The sequence below is a fragment of the Cololabis saira genome, chromosome 8, assembly GCF_033807715.1.
Source record: "Cololabis saira isolate AMF1-May2022 chromosome 8, fColSai1.1, whole genome shotgun sequence".
NCBI lineage: Eukaryota > Metazoa > Chordata > Actinopteri > Beloniformes > Belonidae > Cololabis > Cololabis saira.
This window is the reverse complement of record NC_084594.1, coordinates 18,452,257-18,475,106: the sequence shown is the minus strand read 5'-3', so window position 1 is coordinate 18,475,106 and position 22,850 is coordinate 18,452,257. Positions and strand designations below refer to the sequence as shown.

General features: G+C 40.3%; 2 protein-coding genes across 4 annotated transcripts in view; one reads left to right on the top strand and one right to left on the bottom strand.

The window, feature by feature from the left end:
* unm_sa1614 (un-named sa1614) overlaps positions 1-4,516 on the top strand; it is a 36,072-nt gene extending 31,556 nt beyond the window's left edge. For all 3 annotated transcript variants that reach the window (XM_061726978.1, XM_061726977.1, XM_061726979.1), the window contains one exon: positions 153-4,516. In XM_061726978.1, coding sequence (XP_061582962.1) covers positions 153-227 — 75 coding nt within the window. In that variant the 3' untranslated portion in view covers positions 228-4,516. The remainder of the gene's footprint in view (positions 1-152) is intronic.
* The window catches only part of LOC133448449 (CMP-N-acetylneuraminate-beta-galactosamide-alpha-2,3-sialyltransferase 2-like), a 22,445-nt gene continuing 2,153 nt past the window's right edge, over positions 2,559-22,850 (bottom strand). The window contains exons 2-9 of the mRNA XM_061726980.1: positions 12,604-12,936; positions 10,122-10,290; positions 9,909-10,047; positions 8,384-8,577; positions 8,129-8,308; positions 6,811-6,856; positions 6,489-6,608; positions 2,559-5,769 (exon numbers count right to left, since the gene is read on the bottom strand). Coding sequence (XP_061582964.1) covers positions 5,602-5,769; positions 6,489-6,608; positions 6,811-6,856; positions 8,129-8,308; positions 8,384-8,577; positions 9,909-10,047; positions 10,122-10,290; positions 12,604-12,802 — 1,215 coding nt within the window. The 5' untranslated portion in view covers positions 12,803-12,936 and the 3' untranslated portion in view covers positions 2,559-5,601. The remainder of the gene's footprint in view (positions 5,770-6,488; positions 6,609-6,810; positions 6,857-8,128; positions 8,309-8,383; positions 8,578-9,908; positions 10,048-10,121; positions 10,291-12,603; positions 12,937-22,850) is intronic.

The following is a 22,850-nucleotide window of genomic DNA, read 5'->3' as shown; positions in this document are numbered from 1 at the left end:
AAGGGGGCAAACACTTTTTCGAACAACTGTATATGTTAAAATATTAATCAGATTATAGTGGTTCAAATATCCCGAACCCTCTTTTGATAAACGTGTGTGTGTGTGTGTGTGTGTGTGTGTGTGTGTGTGTGTGTGTGTGTGTGCACGCGCAGCACGGTTACATAGAGGACGAACCGGACCAAAGAGGCTTGTTTCCGTCCTCCTTCGTCCAGCTGCTCTCTGAATGATGTGAACTGGGACTGGACCGGGAACCGGCTCGACTCCAGGCGAGCGCAGCTACACATCAGAACCAGAGGAACCAGATACTTGAACTAAAAGGCAGAACCAGATGTGCAGTGGATCGGATGAGAGGTTTGAGCCGTGGCAAACTCTGCTTCCCAGGGTCAGAAGCAAACAAAAAAAAAAAAAAAAAAAATTTACCTCTGGCGCCCTGGAAGTTCACACAATGGCAGTTCAGCTACTATCGCCACGGCAACTGGCATTCCTGAAGACTCGTTGCCACGGAAACAATGTGGATGACCTTTGAGGAAAGCCTTTTAGGCCACACGCCATTTCTGTTTGGCTCAGGTGAGGTGACGTTGCCGAGGAGACGACCTCACATGAACAGGTCGGCCGTGACTCGCGTCTCCAGAGACTGTGTATTCAGTTACGATTAAAGATACTTAAATAAGGATGTGATATCAGTCACGTCACAGGAACACAGGCGGTTTTATTTGGAAACCAAGCATAACTTCTCGTTTGTGTCGCATTTATTTGATGTGACTGATTGTGTTGAATATCAGCTGCTGCTGTGTTTCAACTCCTCTTCACAAACGGGTGTTTTAAAGCAGATTAGAGCACAAACGTTATCCTGGGCTACTGAAGACCAAATCTCAACATTCAGGTAAAAACTGGTCTCTGAAACAGGGCGGATTTCACAGGAGACCTGACCTGAAAGGAGATACGTCTGATATTTCCAGCTGCCTTCTTGCCCCACGATGTCACAACCCCTCAGAGTAAAGCACAGCAGCAGATCTCTGCCACTCTTCAAGTAGTCTTGATCTTTATACAGGATATTTTTCTCAATAAGGGCATAACTGAACAATATTTTCAGAGATCAAGTTCTGCGTGTCGGTGTTACCACAGAAACATGGAAAACTGTTCAAGTTAAAAAAAAAAGATACTGTTACTCTAATGAAAGTTAAAAGAAGTCGGTTGTAAGACCCATTTTCTTTTTTTTTTTTTTAATTTTTTTTAACGATGTTTAGTCTTCAACTCGGCGCAAATGAAGTAATTTCCAACACGACATTCCCTCTCTGTTACTTGTCTGTAAACCTGATTATGTTGCACAACGACTGCCGGTTTGACCAGAATTACTTCTTGTTTGATAATATTGAACAATAACAAACTGTTTAAGGTGTCTGGACTTTTTATATCAAGAAAAAAACTAAAATCCTAATTGGGAAACAATTGTTGAAAGTTGTTTAATCAGTAATTGTTTAGTTGATCATGTAAGACCCTCATTTAAAAAAAAAAAAAACAAACAAAAAATCTCAACAATGCTTATTATGATGCGTTTCATGACAACTACGTTTTAAAAGCATCACAGACATCTGCTGCTGGATTGTCTCATTTATAGACTACCGGTAGATTTACTCAAGCTTCTCATCAAACATGGATTTTGACTAACTCACCTATAACGTCACCGTTAAACTTTTACTAAATTAATATGCATTTATCAGCAGAAATAATCTCCTCTACAAACACTCAACTATCCTTTTCTTGCACATCTGGAATAAACCCAAAGTTTTAGAAAAATGTGGACAAATTCATACAAATCCTTACAAATGCAACATTTAGGTGGTGATGGACAAATACACTTGTTTTTTTTTTTTTTTAAACTTTATATTGTATTTGAGAATAGAAAATGTTTGACAAATGGTACGTTAACTGAGCTTTTATTTTTTAAAAAAGGAGCTACATTTAGATACAATTATAAATCTGTAATGCTATTATAGTTGCAAGTGCAAGACAAGTGTTGTGAAAATTTAAATGTTAACATAAATTAAAGTAAATTTATCGAATGGCTTTGGCTCCATCATAAAGGTTTTAGCACACGTTGCAGCATCTCGATGTCAAGTCTTATCTTATCAGTGTTATTTACAGTAAATTTCATGTGTATGATGTGGCTCATTTGAAGCGGCGGCCAGATGGAGCAGTAAACCACACATTTGTTAATCGTCAACCGTAACAGTTCCACTAAACTCTTGACTGCGTCACGCCTTCAACACAATTCCTGTTTCACCCAACAGTTGGTGTACTTGTTAGAGCATCGTAACTGCAGGCGTGCCAGATATGAACACATTAAATTTTATCTTTACACTGATAATACAGATCCTCACTTATAATAAAACCTCGTCATATTGTCCAAAACTAAATATTTAGATTAACATGATTGCATAACACGTTATAAACACCTCAAGCCACAAGTTAACAGATGTCAAGTTTATCAAAATAATTTTTAGCATCTTTATTGGTTTCAAATCACAGAAAAGTTGTAATAAAAAAACAAAAAACAGTTCATGATTCTGATTTAAATTTATTTTAAAAGTGACACCGAAACCACAGAAAACCAAAAATAACTTGTCTACGTACAAAAACTGATAACCAGCATGTTGTTAAAGTGAAACTTTTACTGCAGAATCAAGCTCAATGACTCAATGATTTAAAGCTGAACCAGCATCAATCTGCATGTAATTCCATCATAAACATCTGTTAGTGACAAGCGTCAGATCGGAGATTAAAAATCAACCACGTTGCTACATTCCTGTTGGAAATAAAACTACATTCCCACACTGCAGAGAATTCAATAAGCACAACTTTGGATTTCAAGTCACAGCAAACACAATTTGACAGTGGATCTGTTTACAGAGACTCTGCGCGTCAACAATAAAAAGCTCAGATCCAGATGTGAAGTGCAGCTCAGGGCTCGGCAGCACAGCTGCTCTGTCATTAAGTGGCTGAACTCAGGTTTGTGGTACATTCAAGAGCTCATCGACAGCTAAACTCCTTCACAGGCAAGAATTTTCCAGAACAAAAGCAAAGTCATGAAGCGTATGAAAACATTTAAATCCACCAGCAGATGTTTCATATTCAAATAAGGCCTATGGCAAAGCAGCACTTGGATTTAAAGTTACCAGGTGACTTTTGTTTCTTTTTTTCTGCAGACCAACAGGTAAACTGAAGCGGCGCCACAGCCTCCAAATGAACATCCAGCATTTCAATCTTTAAAAGCAGCACAAAAGGAGCTTGTTAGTTCAGCAGCTCCCCCTGTAGGTGTGGAGGTTTACTCTCGTTTGGCTCAGTCACTCCTACGTTTTCTATTTCATCGTTACTTTAAGGATCTGTGACGCGAAGCCGGACTGCAACTTGCCATAAGAGACGGCCGGGATGAGACTCTAAAGTTGGAGAGACCATAAAAGCAGGACGAGGCTTCCTACGAGACAGAAGGTGTTTTGTGCTGCTTTAAATGAACTGTTAAACACACGGCCTCGACGGAGTGCTGGTTAGTGTCACGCTTTGATGGACATCTCTATTAATCAACAGACATTAGCAGGGGAAATTAACTTCGTTGTACGCTGGTAGAGTCGTCAGTCATCCCAGAGTTTACTGGTCATTTGATAATTAGTCCAGAATTCGTAATATTTTAAAAACACCAGTTCTGGATACGTGTCTCTCGTGACGAGTCGGATGGGTGACGCTGTGAAGTAGATGTGGTTTAAATCTCTCAATACAACCTGCATGTGTAGACAGCTGTGTGCAGGTCTTAATGTCCTCAAGGAGAGACTGGAAGTGCCGTTTTCTGTACAAGTCACAGTGTTGAGATCGTGGAGCACTGGTCGAAACGATGCACAAATACACCCGCTTCAGGAAGATAGGTGGGTTTAAATCTGCGTGGAAACATTTGGTAGCAGCCCAACATATTCACATGTTCAAACCTGCTGTAATCCACACGGATCATCCCCCTTTCCTCGAATGTTTTTGCTGAAAACTTAATTATCGGTTATGTTGACACTTTAAGAGGCTTTGAAACCACAACGCATGTCTTAGGGTTCCCATCATCAAAAAAGATGAAAAAGAAGTTTTAAGTGTGGCCAATTTATGTAATTACACTTTTAATGCAGTCCTAAATCCAGCCTGAATGTGTATGATGATGTCTCAAAGCTTTTTCGAGAGTAAACCCAGACACAAACGTTCAACTGAGTGTGACTGACAATCAGCAACAGTTTGTTTTTGTACATTCACAGTAAAAGGTGCAACAACGGCGGACCGGCGGCCTCCTACCTGCTGGACCAGTCTAGAAGTTAGATCTTTTTGGTTTAACTTTAAGTACAACTTCCCAACAGCTTCTAGTAATCCGTGCGTTGCACAAACTCGTCATGTTACCAATCGTTTGTTCTTATCCATGTTACGGTTTGTTTAATAAATCTTCAAAGTCGTGGTGGTGTCCTTCATATCCCATCACCGGAGATGTCAACGAGAACGCAGCTTTGGGCTTTAGTACGAAGCCCCAAATATCTTCATGAATGATTTTTTTCCCCCCTTCTCTCCTAACACTTTGCAGAAGGGCTGCTGGTACAGTTGCACGTGTTCTTGCAGTCGTTCCACCTTGTTTCAGAACGATTTCCACGTCGCTGATATTGATGGATGATAAGACCCTCCCCCATAAAAAAAGTACTTATGTCATGATTTCTGCAAAACTACTTGGTTCCTGTTTTGTGCAAAATCATCCAAATACCTGGACTTTTGAACCATCACTGAAGACTCAAACACAGGCTCCTCTCCCTCAGTCCTCCAGGTCCATGTGTTGTTGAAACAGTTCGCTTTCCAGAAAGCTTCATCCTCTTCCGTTCTGCCGGGTTCATTTTGCTCAGGATGGTTTGTGATTAGTCAATTAAAAGTAAATGGATGGATAAATGATTAAAAAAAAATTTTAAATGCAGAAAGTCTTCTAAGTGGTTGGACAGCAAAGCAACATTAAGGCCCATTTCCACCATTTTCTCTTCAGGACAAAGTGCTTTTATTAAAAAAAAAAAAAAAATTAATAATAATAATAAAAGATATTCTCTGTATGTCTATAAAATCCAATAGAAAAAAAGACATTATAAAGTCTGTGGTTCTTTCCCGCTCAGAGCAAAGATCATTGTGGTCAATCCCATCGGTTGCAGACGCAGGACGGGCGATACAGTTCAACTAAAACATGAGCTGGGACTCATTAAAACCAGCAGGAGTCCACACAAGGGGGCGATTTGATTATTGCCCAGCTAATGCGTGTTTAGCAACTCCGCTTTTGACAACTATGTCCATAGGCACCTAAAAAAAGGTCTACAGGATCAGCATCATCAATCCAGCATGCCCGGTTCAAGGCAAGTAAGGTATTTGATTAATCTCCTTCAGCCAAACTCAGATGGAGCTCAGCCGATTAGAGATTTCAGTCTGTTAGCTAGTCTTTGGGACAGTTTCTTGGTTTTCAAGCAAGCCGCTGAATCTGTAGCCGAGGCATCGGGGAACGAGTCTGCCAGTAGCTCAGCTAATAGATCCTCCGTCAGGCGAGTGGTTGTGTCAAAGGTGTAGAGTTATTTTGCCTTTGTCAGCGAGCTGGTGGATGATGCCTGTCTCAAAGTCGGCACTGTGGACGCCGGTCTTCCTGAAGGCTCCGGCGTAGCGGTTCTCCTCCCAGTAATGGTGCCAGTTACCCTGCTGGTCGGCCCCATAACCGAACACCGATACCTGAACACCAGGGAGGCAAGGTTAAAGACACCTTTTTAAATACTGTATTTTCCGGAATAAAAGTCGCGTTTTTTTCATAGTTTGGCCGGGGGTGCGACTTATACGTGAAATTATTAACACATTTATCATATCATTTCTCATGTTATTTTCACACTACACTGCAAGAGGGCGAACTGCAACTGAGTCTGATGTAAGCGACGTAGAAGAGGAAGCGTTGCATCTTCTACCTCCGGAGTTAGCGGAGTTGTTTAGAAGTGACACAGCGGATGAAGATTTCATTGGATTTGAGTTATTTGGAGTGACACTGATGGTTTGGTAAACTTTTTAGCATGTTATTTATGCTATAGTTATCTGAATAAATCTTAATATGTTAACATACCAGGCACGTTCTCAGTTGTGTCATGTAACGTAAGCATACCATACAATTATTCCGCCTGTTGTTGCCTCTATTCTATTTTTATTTTAAATTGCCTTTCAAGATGACATGTCTGTTCTTGGTGTTGGATTTTATAAAATACATTTCCCCCAAAAATGCAACTTATACTCCAGAGCGACTTATATATGTTTTTTCCTTCTTTATTATGCATTTTATGGCTGGTGTGAATTGTACTCCGGAGTGAGTTATAGTCCAGAAAATACGGTAAATAAACAAAAGATCAAAACATAAAAAGGCCCCATGTTGCAGACGAATGGATGAAAGCCTGGCAGCGTCCTCCTACCTGGTCGCAGGTGTGCAGAGCAAAGATGATGGCCAGCATGCCGGTGGATGGATAGCGACCGTGATGCTCAGTCCAGCGATCGTGGACATACTTGAAGAAGACTGGATTCACCACCAGAACCTGCACAGGTACACACACGTTTACCATACCAACCCCGTTTTATTTCACAGATGGATCAACAAAAACAAAAAAGATAGAAAGACTTAAGAGTCGGAGCAACAATTACAGCAGATGTTTTTCTGCAGAAGTTGTAAAAACGGAGGTGGAGAGCCAAATCAATGCAGCTGGTGCCGTGAGCAGAAATCGTGACGTGTTTGTTTACCTTGTCCTTATCAGCCTCGATTCTCTCTTTAACCCTCATGTAGGTCCTGAAAACACACAGACTTCATTACTGGTCGCAGGGGAAGCAGACAGTTAAATCTGTGTAGCATGTTCATGACATGTTCAAACAGCAGCAACTTTCACCCCTTGATCTTCTGCTGTCTTTGCCATCGTCCTCTTTTGTTCAACTACAGTCATCCTACGTACCACCGTCCTCTACCGGCCTTGCCACGCTCTCCACACGCATGCTCACCCCACCCTCTTCTTGAAATACATGTTGCACCACAGCCATTTCCCTCTTTTTGTAAACTCCACCACCATCTGTCCTCAACACCAAACTTGATCATCTTCTCCTTTATTCTCTTGACGAGGATTAATCTAAAATACACAGGATTGCCTGCTGCACAACCACTGGACCAATAGATTAATCTTCCACAATCATGGAGTTACACTGCTGCCAACTACATTTGGTGACTTTAAGATGTTTCAGAACCTTTAAGCGACTCTTTAAAAAGAAGAAAATAAGAAATAAAACCACAAAAACTTTTTTAGACAACGCTCAATCACCTTTTGCACCTCGGCTTAAGGGAGACCTTGCATCAGTGATTAACCGTGAGGATCGTACCAGTGCACTCCAGATCCAGTGGAAGTGGATTTTACCAAGTGGATGTTACAACTGACGGCCTGACTGTGGTCCGCTCAGCGAGAGGAAGATTAAAAATAACAGCAGTGTCTTAGGTGGCAGGAATGTGAACATAGCAGGACGATTCAGATAATCCAGTCTCGTCAGGTCTTACATAATGAAAATCAGATCTGAGAATAATGCAAAGTCCTGATGCCAGCGATTGAAGTTGTGATATCATTACACTTTTTACTACAAGCATACAATTTCCTTTCATGGATTAATAAAGTATGATTGAATTGAGATGGGGCGGCTGGATAACGCTCTAATCTAGGCCTGTGATGTGATTATAATCTGCAAATCTGAACGGCTCGCCGAATGCCATAATTACATACTTGTCAGTTCCAAAAAAAGGAACAGGGTTGTGTCATGTAGGTTTTTGAGTTGGTAGTCGCTCCAGCTAACCAGACACGTATATGTGACACAGAGAGAGACTGTGGTCCAGACAGTGAAAGCATGTCTGCAGCTGCAGGTTTCAGTGCCGCTACTTTACTACCAGTAAAAGCTGTAGTTTCTGGACTAGAAAAACATGGCATTTTCAGGTACATTAAACACAACATCTGATTCACTTTGTCTAAATGTGGTAAATATTTCACATATCTACGTTTTTAAGAGCGTCAGTGTTCGTGTGTCGTACATTTTGATGTCGCCGGTGGACAGCGCGCTGGTCAGCCACTCAAGGTCTCGCAGCTTGAACGGCAGCAGCACCACACTGACGCCACGACGCACGTCCACCGCGCTCTCCGGGTACAGGAAGTGATGCGTTGTCCGATTTCCAACATCACTTTCAAAATTCTGAGTTACTGCCTTGTTCATTCTAAAAAGGGGAGGAAAGATGATCATGAGGAGGAGATGGATGAGAGCTGAGTAATCTGTGGACCAGCACACCTACCGGATCACAGAGGTGTGAGAGTCGATCAGTTTGCCGTGGCCGGACTTCCGTAGGTTCCCAGAGTTGCCAACGACGGCGCATCGACGACAACGAGAGGGGAGGGGCCTGGTGTCCACAGTGGGCGAGGAAACGACTTGGAACATTTGTGACATGACTTCTTCTAAAGTCTTATCGTTGCCAGACCGCTGAATACTCTGTAGGGGATTTAATGATTCAGTTATGAACCCCCAAGGACCCGTGTGCAGGATTTAGAGCCATCTAGAGAAACACAATCCCCTCCAGACAGAGAACTGACAGTAGAGATGAAAAAAAGGGTCCTTGTAAACAAATAAATACTTCTCTGTGATTTACTTATTAATCAATGGTGAATCACATACATGTTTAGCTTCAGCTTCACACTCGTGCTGCAAACTATGAACCAGAGTGATGTTTGCGGCATTATTACCCCTCCTCCTTTTAATCTACTAATGGTTTCTGCAGTAGGACTCAATCTATAAATGCAGGGGAAAGACTCAAACATTTCTCTCCTTGTGTAGGCCACAGAAAGCTTCATATAAATCTGGAACATTTCCACTTTGGGAAACGGTTCATGGCTGGTCCAGACCACCAGCTGAAACACGGTGCCTTTGCTGCATTAATATTCTCCTTTGGTCTTCAAATAAAAGCTACCGGTAATCTCTCATTTGTTTTTTCAGCCCGTCTGTGTTGACACAAATGCTGAGGTGTATAATCACTTCCAATCCAGAGAAACCAGCAGTAATTTCCAGTTAAGATGAGTAAGACACTGTTACTTCGCCATAACCACTGGAGAATGCCACAAGTTATTTTGTGAAACAGCTTAAGGCTCCAGGAAATTGAGTCAACGTGTGTTTCATCAGATATGGTTTGGCCAAATCACAAGAGGTCTCTTAGCGGCCAGTTTTAAGGGCAGAGTGGACTGCTGGACTCCAATCAAGCTCCCTCCCTAAGGTTTGCATTTTCTGAGTCAGCAGTTTTGCACGACTGTATAAATTTAGGTCACTACAATAAGTGAAACTGGCCTGAGTCGGTAACACGATACGCCACACATCAGACAGCTGAAGCAACACAACAGCCAGCAGTCAAAAACAGAGGGACTTCAAAATTCCTTGCATTTAGGTCCAATAAACCTTATTCTTCATTATAAGCCAAAAAGGTAAAAACTACCCTTTATATAGGCAACATTTCACCATTGTTTTTTTTTGTTTTTTTAATAGTGAGACTCAATGATGTAATGCAACATAAGTAGTATTAAAGAGCAAATGAAGAATTAAAAAAGAGTGATTTATCTTTAACATTAACTTGTCGGTGTATGAAACAAAGTACCAGTGGAATATTCTTTAACTATTTCTTTAACTATTTCATTTACTTTAGGTAAAATATAATGGCTCAATTAAAAGCTTGATACTTAGCTGGGTGTGTAACTTACCATTTAATTTTATAATTTCAACAGGCAGACATTTATTTTGGACAGTAACATGAAGAGAAATTAACTGAATGTCCTCACCAGCCACCATGTGAGCGCATCAGGGTCAAAGTTTTGCTTGGTGTTGCGCAGGATAGGTTCCTGTTTACCGTCGTAGCGCTGGCTGAACCAGTCCGACCCCCCCACGTCTGAAATGCAGGACTCTGAACAACCACACGGCCTGGAAAAGCATGACAGGCTAGAGTCAAACATGAACCACATCAACTGTAGAGTGCAGTTCATAACCTCCAATACCTTTGACCCGTTGTGAGGTCAACTTTAGGCTCTTTCTCTTGTTGCTGTTCCTCCTCCTCCTCTTCTTCCTCATCATCTCCTTCCTCCTCCTCTCCCTCCCCCTCCTCAGCATCAGGGTTGGTGGCGGGAGGACGAGTCAAGACAGCCGGAGGCGCTGTGGGTTCAACCACTGCAAACAAAGACAGAAATGTATTATGGGAGCTCTCCTTTATATTTGACGGACCGATCTGCAAGCCCCGACCTCGTGGTGTCTGTTGCGAACTCACGATCTATCGCACTTAGTTTAAGATCTACAATGGCATTTTATGTGTGAAAACATTTAGACAACATTTGACCACCTGAGGAGCGTTCAAATGGGACTTTCAAAGAATAAATAATTTTAGACAATAGAGTAAAAAGCATCGTTGCTTTGCACAAATGTCAACATCCTTGTTGATATTCTGGATGTAAAGTGGGAAAAGCAGGCATCATCAGCCACAACACTTGACAAGCGAATTAGAAAGCAATGACCACCTCCTTACTATTAAGATTTGTTGGGGAACTTTGGGTCTTCTCCATTCACCTGGACAATAATTCTACTCGTACCACCCACCAATAACTTGCCCGACCTTGCAATAATGCAACAATGAGTCACGATGTGCTGCACAACAACCCAGGTCACTCAATATCAACACCCCCAAGTAGGGATGTGTACCGAGAGCCGGTATTTTTGGTACCGGTTCCTAAATGGCCGGTACCAGAGTACCAATAAAAATTCTGGACAAACGATACTGTTATCTGTGTTTTTTTTAAAGACAGTCTACCCAGAGCAACATAACTGTTGCGTAATGATACTTGTTTTCTCTAGCCCAGGGGTCGGCAACCCAAAATGTTGAAAGAGCCATATTGGACCAAAAACACAAAAACAAATATGTCTGGAGCCGCAAAAGATGAAAAGTCTTGTATAAGCCTTAGAATGAAGGCAACACATGCTGTATGTAGCTATATTAGTTATAACTGGGGGAAGATTTTTTTTTTCATTATGCACTTTGAAAATTTTTTCGAAATGACGAGAAAAAAGTGGAAATGTCGAGAAAAAAAGTTGAAATGTCGAGAAAAAAGTTGAAATGTTGAGAAAAAAGTCAAAATGTCAAGAAAAAAGTCGAAATGTCGAGATTAAAAAGGAAAGGAAAAGGAAGAAAAAAGGAAAAAAGAAGAAAAAAGAATTAAAAAAGAGAAAAAAGGAAAAAAAGAGAAATTAAGTAAAAAAAAGAAAAAGAGAAATTAAGTAAAAAAAGAAAAAGAGAAGAAAAAAAGGAAAAAAAAAGAAAAAGAGAAGAAAAAAAGGAAAAAAAAAGAAAAAAAAAAGAAAAAAAGGGAAAAAAAGGTCAAACATCTCTGAAAAAGCTCCAGGAGCCACTAGGGCGGCGCTAAAGAGCCGCATGCGGCTCTAGAGCCGCGGGTTGCCGACCCCTGCTCTAGCCAATAGGTCAATATGTCGGCCGTCAGAGCTAAGCGGCCGAAGGTGTGGGCTCACTTTATCAAACGTAATGAAGCTTCGGCTCAAGTTAGCAGCCCATCGAACGCCAACACTGCTCCGTCATCATCATCAAGTCAAGGTGAGATTATGAATCATTAAAGGGGACCTATTAGGAAAAACAACTTTTTTATTGCTTTAACATATATAAGTGGTCTCCCCTGAGCCTGCCAACTCGGAGAAGGAGGAAAGCATCCAAATTCTGCAGTGTCTGTACAGCCGCCCGGATGAGCCATCCAGTGTGATGTAGTTTCTACGAGCGTTCAGATTCTGCTCCCTTTCGTTACGTAATGACGAGAGCGAAGCGTGACACCACGGCCACAACTAACTCCGCCGGCCGGAGCTTCCGCCATTTTTTCGTAGCGGTGTATCACGTCATTCAGGCAGCCAATCAGCACAGTGCCTCATTATCATAGCCCCGCCCACTCAGAATCCCGCATAGATAATGAGGTTAGAGACTGGGAAGACAAAGACATGGCTCAGAGGCTGAATTTCTAATTAATTTAGCAAAAACAATCAAAAGCTTGTTTTTAAGACATTCAAGTCCTGTTTAAAATAGGGATTAGATGCCATAATAGGTCCCCTTTAAGTTGGTAATTAATTTACTCAGGGGAATGCATTATCAATTTTACCACCGTTGATATATGTTACCATCTTGTAACGTCTTCATTTCATACACTAAATTACATGTCGTGGTACTGCTAAGGAGTATCGGTATTGGTATCGATAAATTCCTAATGATACACATCCCTACCCCCAAGGGTCAGAGCCAATTTAAACACCCAGATGATTTTAGACAGGTGGTTTATATGATATGGCTGAACAGGTAAATTGCTGTTATGAAATACTGCTAATTACTTCACACCTTCATCTATGATATAATCCAGGTTTCTGCTGGCCATCTCAAATGATAAAAACACTCCAGTTCTTCAAAGCAATTAAATAATTGTTAGAGCATGTTCTTACCCATTTCCCTGCCGATGGGCATGGTTTGGCTGTTGAGCTGGACCATTGCCTTTGGCTGGAAATGCCTTCTCTGAATGTTATGGCTTGCAAGCATGAGAAGGAGGACGGCAGCAATCACCAAAGCGACGCACAGCTTCCTTCTTAGCAACATGGCTGGACGGATGATGGGTGGCTGATGCCAAAAGGAGGCCTGTCTCATTGAGCTGTCAGCTGACCAGCTATGGCAGCATAGTTGTCATCTGAACATTTTCCTCTGTCCGTTCATCTCTCTGCTCATTTCCATGTCCATCAAGATCAAGTCCAGCGCTGCTTTCCAGTTGACCAGGGGAATATCTGTGGGCCCAGACGAAAAGTCAGTTATATGAAAAATCAAAAACAGATGACCCTCCACCTCATACAAGAGATACACTTTTTATCTGTAACAAAGAAAGACAAAGTAGTAATATTCTACTGATAATTAATTCACCTTCAAGTAGTGTTTCCCAAAGTGGTGGGCGTATGAATGAATGAATGAATGAATGAATGAATGAATGAATGAATGAATGAATGAATGAATGAATGAATGAATGAATGAATGAATGAATGAATGAATGAAAGAAAAAACACCCTGAGGAGGGGAGCCTCTACCTCCCAGCTAGGGCTGGGCGATTTTGGACAAAAATAAAATCCCGATTTTTTTTCTCTGAAAACCCGATTTTCAATTTCGATTTTTTTGGTAAAACTACAAAAAACAATGGAATAAATTGTTTCAAATATTTTATCTTTATTTTTAAAGAAAAATAGCAAAAAATTTCCCTATTGGGAATTAAGTGAAAGATACTGTAAGAGTTTAGTAAAGTGACAACATTTACAATTTTCTTGACCAAACAAAGATGACTAGACGGGCTCTGTCTGTAATGCAGCCAGCTGCAAAAAAGAAAAATCGATTTTCCGATTTTCCTTTTTTTAACATCGATTGTGATTAATAAATCCGATTTAGATTTAAAATCGATTAATCGCACAGCCCTACTCCCAGCTCCGTCTTACGTAAACACACCTGGTGAGTGCGGGTTTATTAAAATGAACAGATCATCTGGCAGTTAGAAAAGAAAGGCAAAAAAAAGAACCATAAAGACAATGGAAAGTAATACAAATTATACATATGCAAAAGATCTCTTATACACTAGAAGTTTACTATCAGTAAACTGTTATATGGGGAATATGGACTTGGAACATCAAACAGCAGATCATAAAAGATAATGTTATCTGTGGAACAACAAATTACATTGCAACCCAAACAACATTTATTGCAAAAAAGGTTCCAAAAAAAAGTGCAGACGAGCAGAGTGTCTTGACAGCAGGAAAGATTCTCAGCACCATAAACAAACATCGCAACCAAAAGTGCTCTAAGCAAGAGAAGTGGTATAAAACTAAATGTTATGTCATTATTGCCATTTCCAAGGCATTTGTTATTTACTGATAAATATGACAGTTTAAGCCAACAAATTTGTTACGAAAGGTTCAAACAAGAGTCGAGTTTTTATTCCTGCAAAGATCGGTGACCTACATTCATTTCAAACAAACTTCCTCCCCGTACAAAACAAGTCTAAAATTTAGTACAGATATACAATATATAGCCATCATTTTTTTTTATTTATGCATTTTACATCAGCCAACAGAGGTGCCATCATTCCCATTAGTACTCAGAACTCGAATCCCCGCCACCTGTTTACGACCACAGCACCTCTGACTCTGGCGGATACAACGAATACAAGTCAGGGCAGATACTGCATCATCAACACACTTGTGCATATTTGTTAAAGTTACTTTTATTCTTGCATCTGGGAAGGGCGAGATGCTCAGGAGAAAGTTCCTGACAGGCATCTAAACTGCGGGATTAAGATCTATATAGGTATGTTAGCACAGAGCCTGACTGTGCAACCCTGTCCAGGTACAAAGGCCTCTCACAAAAGCAGCTAAAAGCAAAATAATCACTTGGATATTGAGTCTGAATAAAGTCCACACAGAAAGCAGAGGTACATCAGTCCATGCACCGAAGTTTGCATAGTGTGATTTCACCATAAGCATTGATCTCACTCTGGGTAAACAGTTTTTTATTTACCTCAGAGGCTCCGAGTCAAATGATCATGTCCAACAATGAAAGGTCTAGTCTTTTGTGCTCAGGTTTATTACAAAGACCTTGACAATCATTGCTGAAATAAATATTTGCTCAGTCTCAACGATTACGCATCATCAAGTTCACTGGGTATTTAGACATTTTAAAAATCACATCAATTTCTTATTTTGGGGTCAGTTTGAAATCAATTCAGTAGGAAAACAGGTTTTTAGTGTGACAGGTATTCTGCCTTGTGTATTCAGGTCAACAATTTCACCCAAATCATCATCAAACTGGAAGAAAAAAAAAACAGATGATGTTTACAGATTTCCTGTTAGCCTCACACTGTAAACCAACATATAATAAACGTTTCAACCACCAATGGAGTGGAGAGGATGGTGGATGTGTAAATAAATATCAGCAGTGTGTTATTTTACAGTCTGGAGGGTGGGTGTGGGGCACGAGATTAGAGATCACATGTTTTCCTGTGTTAGGAGAACTTTGTGACAGCATGCATTCCTTCCTTCCTTCCTTCCTTCCTTCCTTCCTTCCTTCCTTCCTTCCTTCCTTCCTTCCTTCCTTCCTTCCTTCCTTCCTTCCTTCCTTCCTTCCTTCCTTCCTTCCTTCCTTCCTTCCTTCCTTCCTTCCTTCCTTCCTTCCTTCCTTCCTTCCTTCCTTCCTTCCGTTCTCTCCTTCCTTCTTCCCTTCCTCTTTTCTCCCCTTTCCTTCCTTCCTTCCTTCCTTCCTTCCTTCCTTCCTTCCTTCCTTCCTTCCTTCCTTCCTTCCTTCCTTCCTTCCTTCCTTCCTTCCTTCCTCCTCTCCTTCCTCTTTTCTCCCTTCCTTCCTCATTTCCTTCCTTCCTTCTGTTCTCTCCTTCCTTCTTCCCTTCCTTCCTTCTTCCCTTCCTTCCTTCCGTTCTGTCCTTCCTTCTTCCCTTTCCTTTCCTTCCTTCTCCCCTTTCCTTTCCTTCCTTCTCCCCTTTATTTCCTTCCTTCCTTCCTTCCTTCCTTCCTTCCTTCCTTCCTTCCTTCCTTCCTTCCTTCCTTCCTTCCTTCCTTCCTTCCTTCCTTCCTTCCTTCCTTCCTTCCTTCCGTTCTCTCCTTCCTTCTTCCCTTCCTCTTTTCTCCCCTTTCCTTCCTTCCTTCCTTCCTTCCTTCCTTCCTTCCTTCCTTCCTTCCTTCCTTCCTTCCTTCCTTCCTTCCTTCCTTCCTTCCTTCCTTCCTTCCTTCCTCCTCTCCTTCCTCTTTTCTCCCTTCCTTCCTCATTTCCTTCCTTCCTTCTGTTCTCTCCTTCCTTCTTCCCTTCCTTCCTTCTTCCCTTCCTTCCTTCCGTTCTGTCCTTCCTTCTTCCCTTTCCTTTCCTTCCTTCTCCCCTTTCCTTTCCTTCCTTCTCCCCTTTATTTCCTTCCTTCCTTCCTTCCTTCCTTCCTTCCTTCCTTCATCACCTCTGTCCTAAAACCAGCATGGAAAGCAGCTGCTCTGCTGATGAAGTATAGTGACCAGCTGGACGACAGCAGCACCACAGAGCAAGAATGCAGCCCATTCTCTCTCTAAATGCCACAGTGACAAAGGATAATTTTAGTATAAAATAAGATTACCGGTACTCTGCTGTCCTAAAAGGTAGAGACTGTTTACTTCTTGCTTTGTAAGCATTTTGGATCTTGATTTTGATAGTGAACGGAAAATGAGGGAGAACCAAGTGTCCTCGATGTAGCTGAATCGAGTCCTGGTCAGTGTTAACATCAGCTGGGTCGCTGTGCCATCGTACCACCTTGAGAAGTAGCAACAGAAAGCTCAGCGGGGTAGAATGAGGCCTGTGTGAATTGGCATTGCAGAAATGTATATCCCAGCCATGAGGATAGCAACAGACTCTCCACAGAGACTGAAATAAAATGTTAATAAGTGAGACCAGACAAGCTTAAGGTGCTACGTGGTGTATGATAGCGTGTGTTACTGGCTTAAGGTCAATCCACTGCATCTCTATGGGGGTCTGAGTTTTTAGTTGTTACTCGTAGGCAGGGGTGCGACAACTAATCAACAAAAATAGTCTCCAATGAAAGTGTGAGGCATCTCCTTCCTTCCTATATCTGCTGAGAGCTGCACATGCGCAATATACAACAGCGCCAGGTGAACATGGCGGCAGCGATGCAACACCCTGGCGACTGGCAGTAAAATTAATTAAAAGATGTATTTTTGAATGACGTGTTCATCTTTGTCTTCTATTTTTAATTACCACATCATTTAAAACAATCTCATACAAAATGTAAAAGCTAAGGACTAAATAAGAGCCATTTAACAATTATGAGATTCAGCTAGTCGACTAATAGTTTAAAACGATTACTAATCGACTATCAGAATAGGGCTGTTCGATTTTGCCCAAAAATAAAATCTCGATTTTTTTCTCTCAAAATCCGATTTTCGATAACGATTATTTTATGAATTGACAAAAGGCAAAGAAATGATTTCAAATATGCTGTTTTTTTATTGAACATTTGCCCCATTGGGCTTTAAGTGCAAACTTTGCTCTTATTAAACCAAAAATGAATGAATAAAGTGCAAAACTCTGTAAAATAAGTTGAAAAAAAGTTTTAAAAAATATAATAAAATATAAAGTTTTATCTCTGAAAAAAAAATCTGCAAATCAGCACTTGCAAACATACAGTAAGTTATATTTCCAATTAAATAAAACAAGACATTTTCTAATTAAACTAAACCCATGAAGGAGGTAGAGGTGTGTAATGTCAGTCATTACATTTGCTATTCCGTCAATCATTAATATGGTATCAATCATTAAAATGTGTGCAGACAAGGTAAAAAATAAATAAATAAAAAAAAAGAAAAAAGAAAAAAAGTGAAAAATCGATTTTACGATTTTCACATTTTAACATCGTTCTAATTACATAATCGCGATTACGATTTAAAATCGATTAATCGAACAGCCCTATATCAGAATAAACATTAGTTGCAGCCCTGCTCGTAGATTATTTACTTCACTAATCGTTCTGCTTAGCGCGTTTAGAGTCATCAGGCATCTTTTAGGAGCAGGATCCACAGTACTAAACAGTTTCTATTAACAGACAATGTCCAACTGTTGACTGATGGATGTGTAAAACACCAAATTGACTTGATATCCATTTCCAGCTTGATAAACCCGTCCTTTTTGTGAGGCATGGCTCACATCAGCAGACTGAATCTTTAGATCACATTTTATGCCAAATAAATTCAGATCAGTTTGCATATTTCTCGGTGACGAATTGATCCTTTTCTGGAAATATCGGCAGTGTTGGAACTAATGACTGTGACGATAATCTGGGGATTGAACAGTGATTGAAATAGGTCTTTCAGTCACTGCAGATCTGTAGTGACCCGGCTGCCTCACCACAACCAGGAGAGATGAGGGGACCAGAGTGCGTCGATCACGCCGGGCTTAAAAATCCATCCCAAGTCATCCAATCATAACTGGACAGCTCTAAGCACATCTGCTCCCATCTGACACTACGGTATCTCCACAGCAGCAACTTATAATAAGATAACACTAGGGCTGAAACGATTCCTCGAATAATTTGAGTAATTCGATTACAAAAAATGATCGAGGAATTTTCTCTGCCTCGAGGAATCATTTAATTTTGCCAGCTCAAAGCAGGGTATTTCGCCCGGACTACATTTAATGCGGCACAACGCGCTGACAGAGGCGGCAGTTATGTTTGGTTTTAACTATGGACGTAGAGGTAACGACTAGGGGGTGGGTATTGGGAAGGACCTCACGATACGATACGCATCACGATACTTGAGCCACGATACGATACACATTGCGATATCCCGATTATGCGATATCCCGATTATTATATTCTACATAGTTCACCGAAAAATGCATTACACATCTTAAAATCCAAGTTGTATATATGTACATCAGATGATAGTGATGGATCTTAAAATCTGAGTTGCACGTTCATCACATTATAGTGACATTTCATGGGACAAACTGAGTCAAAACAATGTTTTATTATAACTATACAAGCTAAAGTTACAACTTATTTGTATATGTTTTTCATATTATTTACATCATATGAAATTAACATTAAATTTAGTATGAGGTTGCTTTAATTATGTGGCAAATGATAATAAACACAAGAAAGATGGTACTAAAACCAAGGACAGGCACAGTGATCAGTCAGTATAGATATAAATCCATAAATAAATAAACCTCTGTCCATTATTTTTCATTTTTTAAGGACAGGCAATTGTGTTATATAAAAAATAAATTATAAAATTAAATAAAACGTGAAATAAAACCTGAGCTCAGTGCAGGGCCCTCCCAGGGTTGGTAGAGAGTGGCAATGCCCAGGACTGTAACTTAGGTAGGAGCACTGGGGGATATAATGGGAAAAAGATTTAAAAAAAAAAGATCAAAAAAGATTAAAAAATAAAAAATAAAAATAAATAAATCGATATTCAAATTTTGAATATCGATATTGAATCGGCTGGAAAAGTATTGCGATATATTGCCATATCGATATTTTTGCCCACCCCTAGTAACGACTAAGGCGGCGACAAAGCAAAGACAAAGGCACAAAAAAGGCAGAAAATGTCAAAAGTGGGGGAGCATTTCAAGCTGGACACCAAGGTCAACACTGTTGCACGTATTCCCTGTAAGACAGCGCTTGATACCACAACAGTACGTCCTCAATGCTGCAGCATCTCCACCTGTTTACTCCGAGAGCGGAGGACCGTCTCCCGAGACAAGGTAAAATTAAGTTAATGTAGCGCTAATTAATGTCAGTTATGCTAGAGGCCCTTCAGTCAGTACATTTACATACACAAGTAAGTAAATAAAATGGTCAACTATAACTTAGCTAAGCCACTTAAATGGATTCCCTCCTTTGTCCCAAAGTACATGCACATAAAGAGTAGATTTACTGACTCAAGTCCACCATTGGGATTTTATGGGCAACTTACTGCACTACAGAGCAAACCATAAAACTGGAGATTGAGCTCTTGGCAGCAAATTGGGAAAACAATGGTAAACTTGATAGTTACAGCTTTCTGTGTTTGGTAAGCTCTGTATGATTTTTTTTTAATTTTTTTGATTTTGAATCGCTGTGTATCAACTTCCTCCAGTACGTATGGTTCAAATCCTGGGAGAGGAACCATGTAGCACAATCTAAAGTGAGTGAGCGAGTAGGAAAGCGGGAGTCTGCGTGCCAGTGAGAGAAAGCCCTGTTGTAAAAATGCCTTGAGTGGTCCTTGGAGTAGAAAGGAACTATAAAAACATGTTGCTGCTCTTGTAAGCAAGTTTCAGTCCAACTGAACACATGCGAAGATCAGTTTAGTTTCAGCACATTGTGTGTGTTAGTCCTAGAAGTTTGGTTTAGTTTGATTTAGTCCAACCAAAATGTTAACATACATTGTAAAACTGCCGTTTGTAATGTGTCCTAGGAATGAGGTCTGCATGTTTGGTATGTTTGTCATCCAACAGTTTCCTTGTCCCCCCCCAGCAAGCAAAAAAACAAACTCATATGTGTGTCTATCCAAGAACTCAACTTTAATTTAAAACACCATCCGAATCCTTGGTCTTCTTAAAGTCTGTACTATCAGTTCTCCTTAGAAAAGCAAAACCAGCACTGCAAAATAAAAACCGCCATGTTTCAAACAACACAAACCCCTTCCCAAATCCTAAATGTAAAACTATATCTTAAGCATCCAACAGTCATGTGGAAGTCAGGACAGGAGAAAAAAAAGACTGAATTTAAACTTAAATCCTTTAGTTTTCAGGTTCTCACAAAGATAGGTGAACACCCTCCTCTACACACACACACTTCAGGGAAAGGAAAGTAAAAAAGCCTCACCACAAAGCTTACTCATTTCCTATGACATAACCGACTCACACACACACGCTAACACTCATTTTAAAAACACAAACGCAGTGTTCATACTTTGTCTTTAAGAAAATGTATGGGTTTTTCTCTTCCTCCTTTTAAATAATATTTGGTTTAGTTATAGTTCGGCTATCTACGGTGTCAATTCCTGGCCATCTGGATTTTTTCAGGACTGTTTTTTGGTTAATATGGTTCAGGCGTCCGGGTTAATCTTTGATCACGGGCTGCAGAAATGACACCAACTAGAAGCAGACAGAGCTCGTAACGATACGTTGCTGTAGTTCAGATTTAGAGTCAGGCCTCTATAATTTAATCTCTCTAAATACTGACTCAGACCACACAACCTGCCTGTCTATAATTATGTTAAGTGTTGCAGGGTCCTTTTTTCAGTCAGGGCAGTCATGAAAGATCAAATGAGAGAGGGGAGAAAAAAAAAAAAAAAGTATAAATAAAATAAAATATTTTTCACTAATAAATCAAAAATAGAATTTCCTTTAAAAAAACAAAAGGGTGATCATAAAAAGGACTAAGAAAAAAAAAAACACACAAAAGGCTTTTTGATAGTTAATTTTAACATCAAATCAAGTACAAAAGTAAGATGCATCAACTGAAGTAGTCAACACAATACAAGTCTTCATTAATGAAGAATGGTATACAATTATCTCCCCAAAAGTTGCAAACCATACCAAAAGGAGTGTACACTAAGGGTTTCTGGCTTCCAGCGTTTCTTTTTGCCGGCCTTACCATTCCCAGACATGTTTTCTGAATAGCGGCATGCTTAACGTGGAGCTAGAGATGCTGTCGTCCGTGGATAAAAACAAGCTGTACCATTTAAAAGTCTTTTCTCAAAACAAAGTTCAGCTTTTTGCCAAGAAAAAAAAAAAACTAAAAACTATTTGCTGGTATAAACAGTGCTAGTAACCTCTGATCTATCCAGGCTGGGCGCCAGTTTTTACTCACTGACAGCTGGGATTGCCTCCAGCAGATCCTGAACAGGATTAAAAGCTGGTAAAGATAATGGACGGACTTGTAAAATATGTAAAGACTATCATATTTAAATAATTGCTTTTCATGAATTGGATACTTATGCTCACAGATATCTACAGTGAATGAACCACTGACCAGCGTACTCAGACTTTTGCATGTCACCAAATATAGACAGACAACAGCTCCCATCCATCCATGGATGGACGGACCGTACTTGTGTTTATCTCATATTGATTAAAGCTTCTCTGAAAGTCTTCTCGTGCTTCAAACTAATTATTTTTCCTCCCACAGACACCAGGACTTTGCCATTTTTGCCAAACTGTTTTTTGATTTCGAACGTTTTTTTGATGGACTTACTATTCCCAGACATGTTTTCTGAATAACAGCTACTTTTAAAAAAAAGTTAACGAAAAAGAGGGATATGGTATTGCAATTGCTCTTTTGTCTTGTGCTGTTACAGTGTTGCACTATTGAAAGCTCAATACTTAGATTTTCAGTTATATGCTTTGAGGTAAATGTAATGTTTGCAGCAGAAGTTTATAAAAAAAAAAACTACAAAAAAACAACTTTGTATTTATTTTCATGCAATATTATTTATTGTGCACATCTTTTCTGTGGTGAGGTGCAGAACCTCTTCTCATGGCAGTGCTGTTCTTTTTTTCCAAACAAAGAAAATGGGATAAGTTTTCACCGTATTCCTGCCTGCCACAAAACCTAGCACAAAAATTACATTTGTGTTTGGTATATTATTTCCTTGCTTAAAATATGCGTTTTGGCAATACATCTTATACTGTTGGAAAGCCTGTTTATTTCCCTTTTAAATGGAGCCACATTTTTAAGGAACATGCATTTGTGGGATGAGCAGCAGAGCTGAGTATGTGGGTTGCACACCCAGGAAAATGTTGCCAAATCTTCTCTGCCAAACGACTTATTTTGTCATTGACTCTTGTTTGGTGGATTGGATGATTGAAGTTTGAACAAACAACCCACATTGCAATTTAAGAAACAGGAGCCTCAGTAGTGTGTGGAGGAATCGTACACAGCCACAACAGCCTGGCACCTCCTCCTCATGCTGGTCGCACGCTGCTGTGGGATGGCATCCCATTCTTCAACCAGTTTTGTGGCAAGTCAGCCAACGTGGTTGTGTTGGTCACGCTGGCACGAACAGCACGCCCAAGCTGGTCCCACAAGTGTTCAATGGTTCATCTTGGAGGATAGAGTTCGATCCCAGACTGTGGGGAAATGGGATTGCCAAAGGCAGGATCTAGACTCATCTCAAAACAAGAGTCA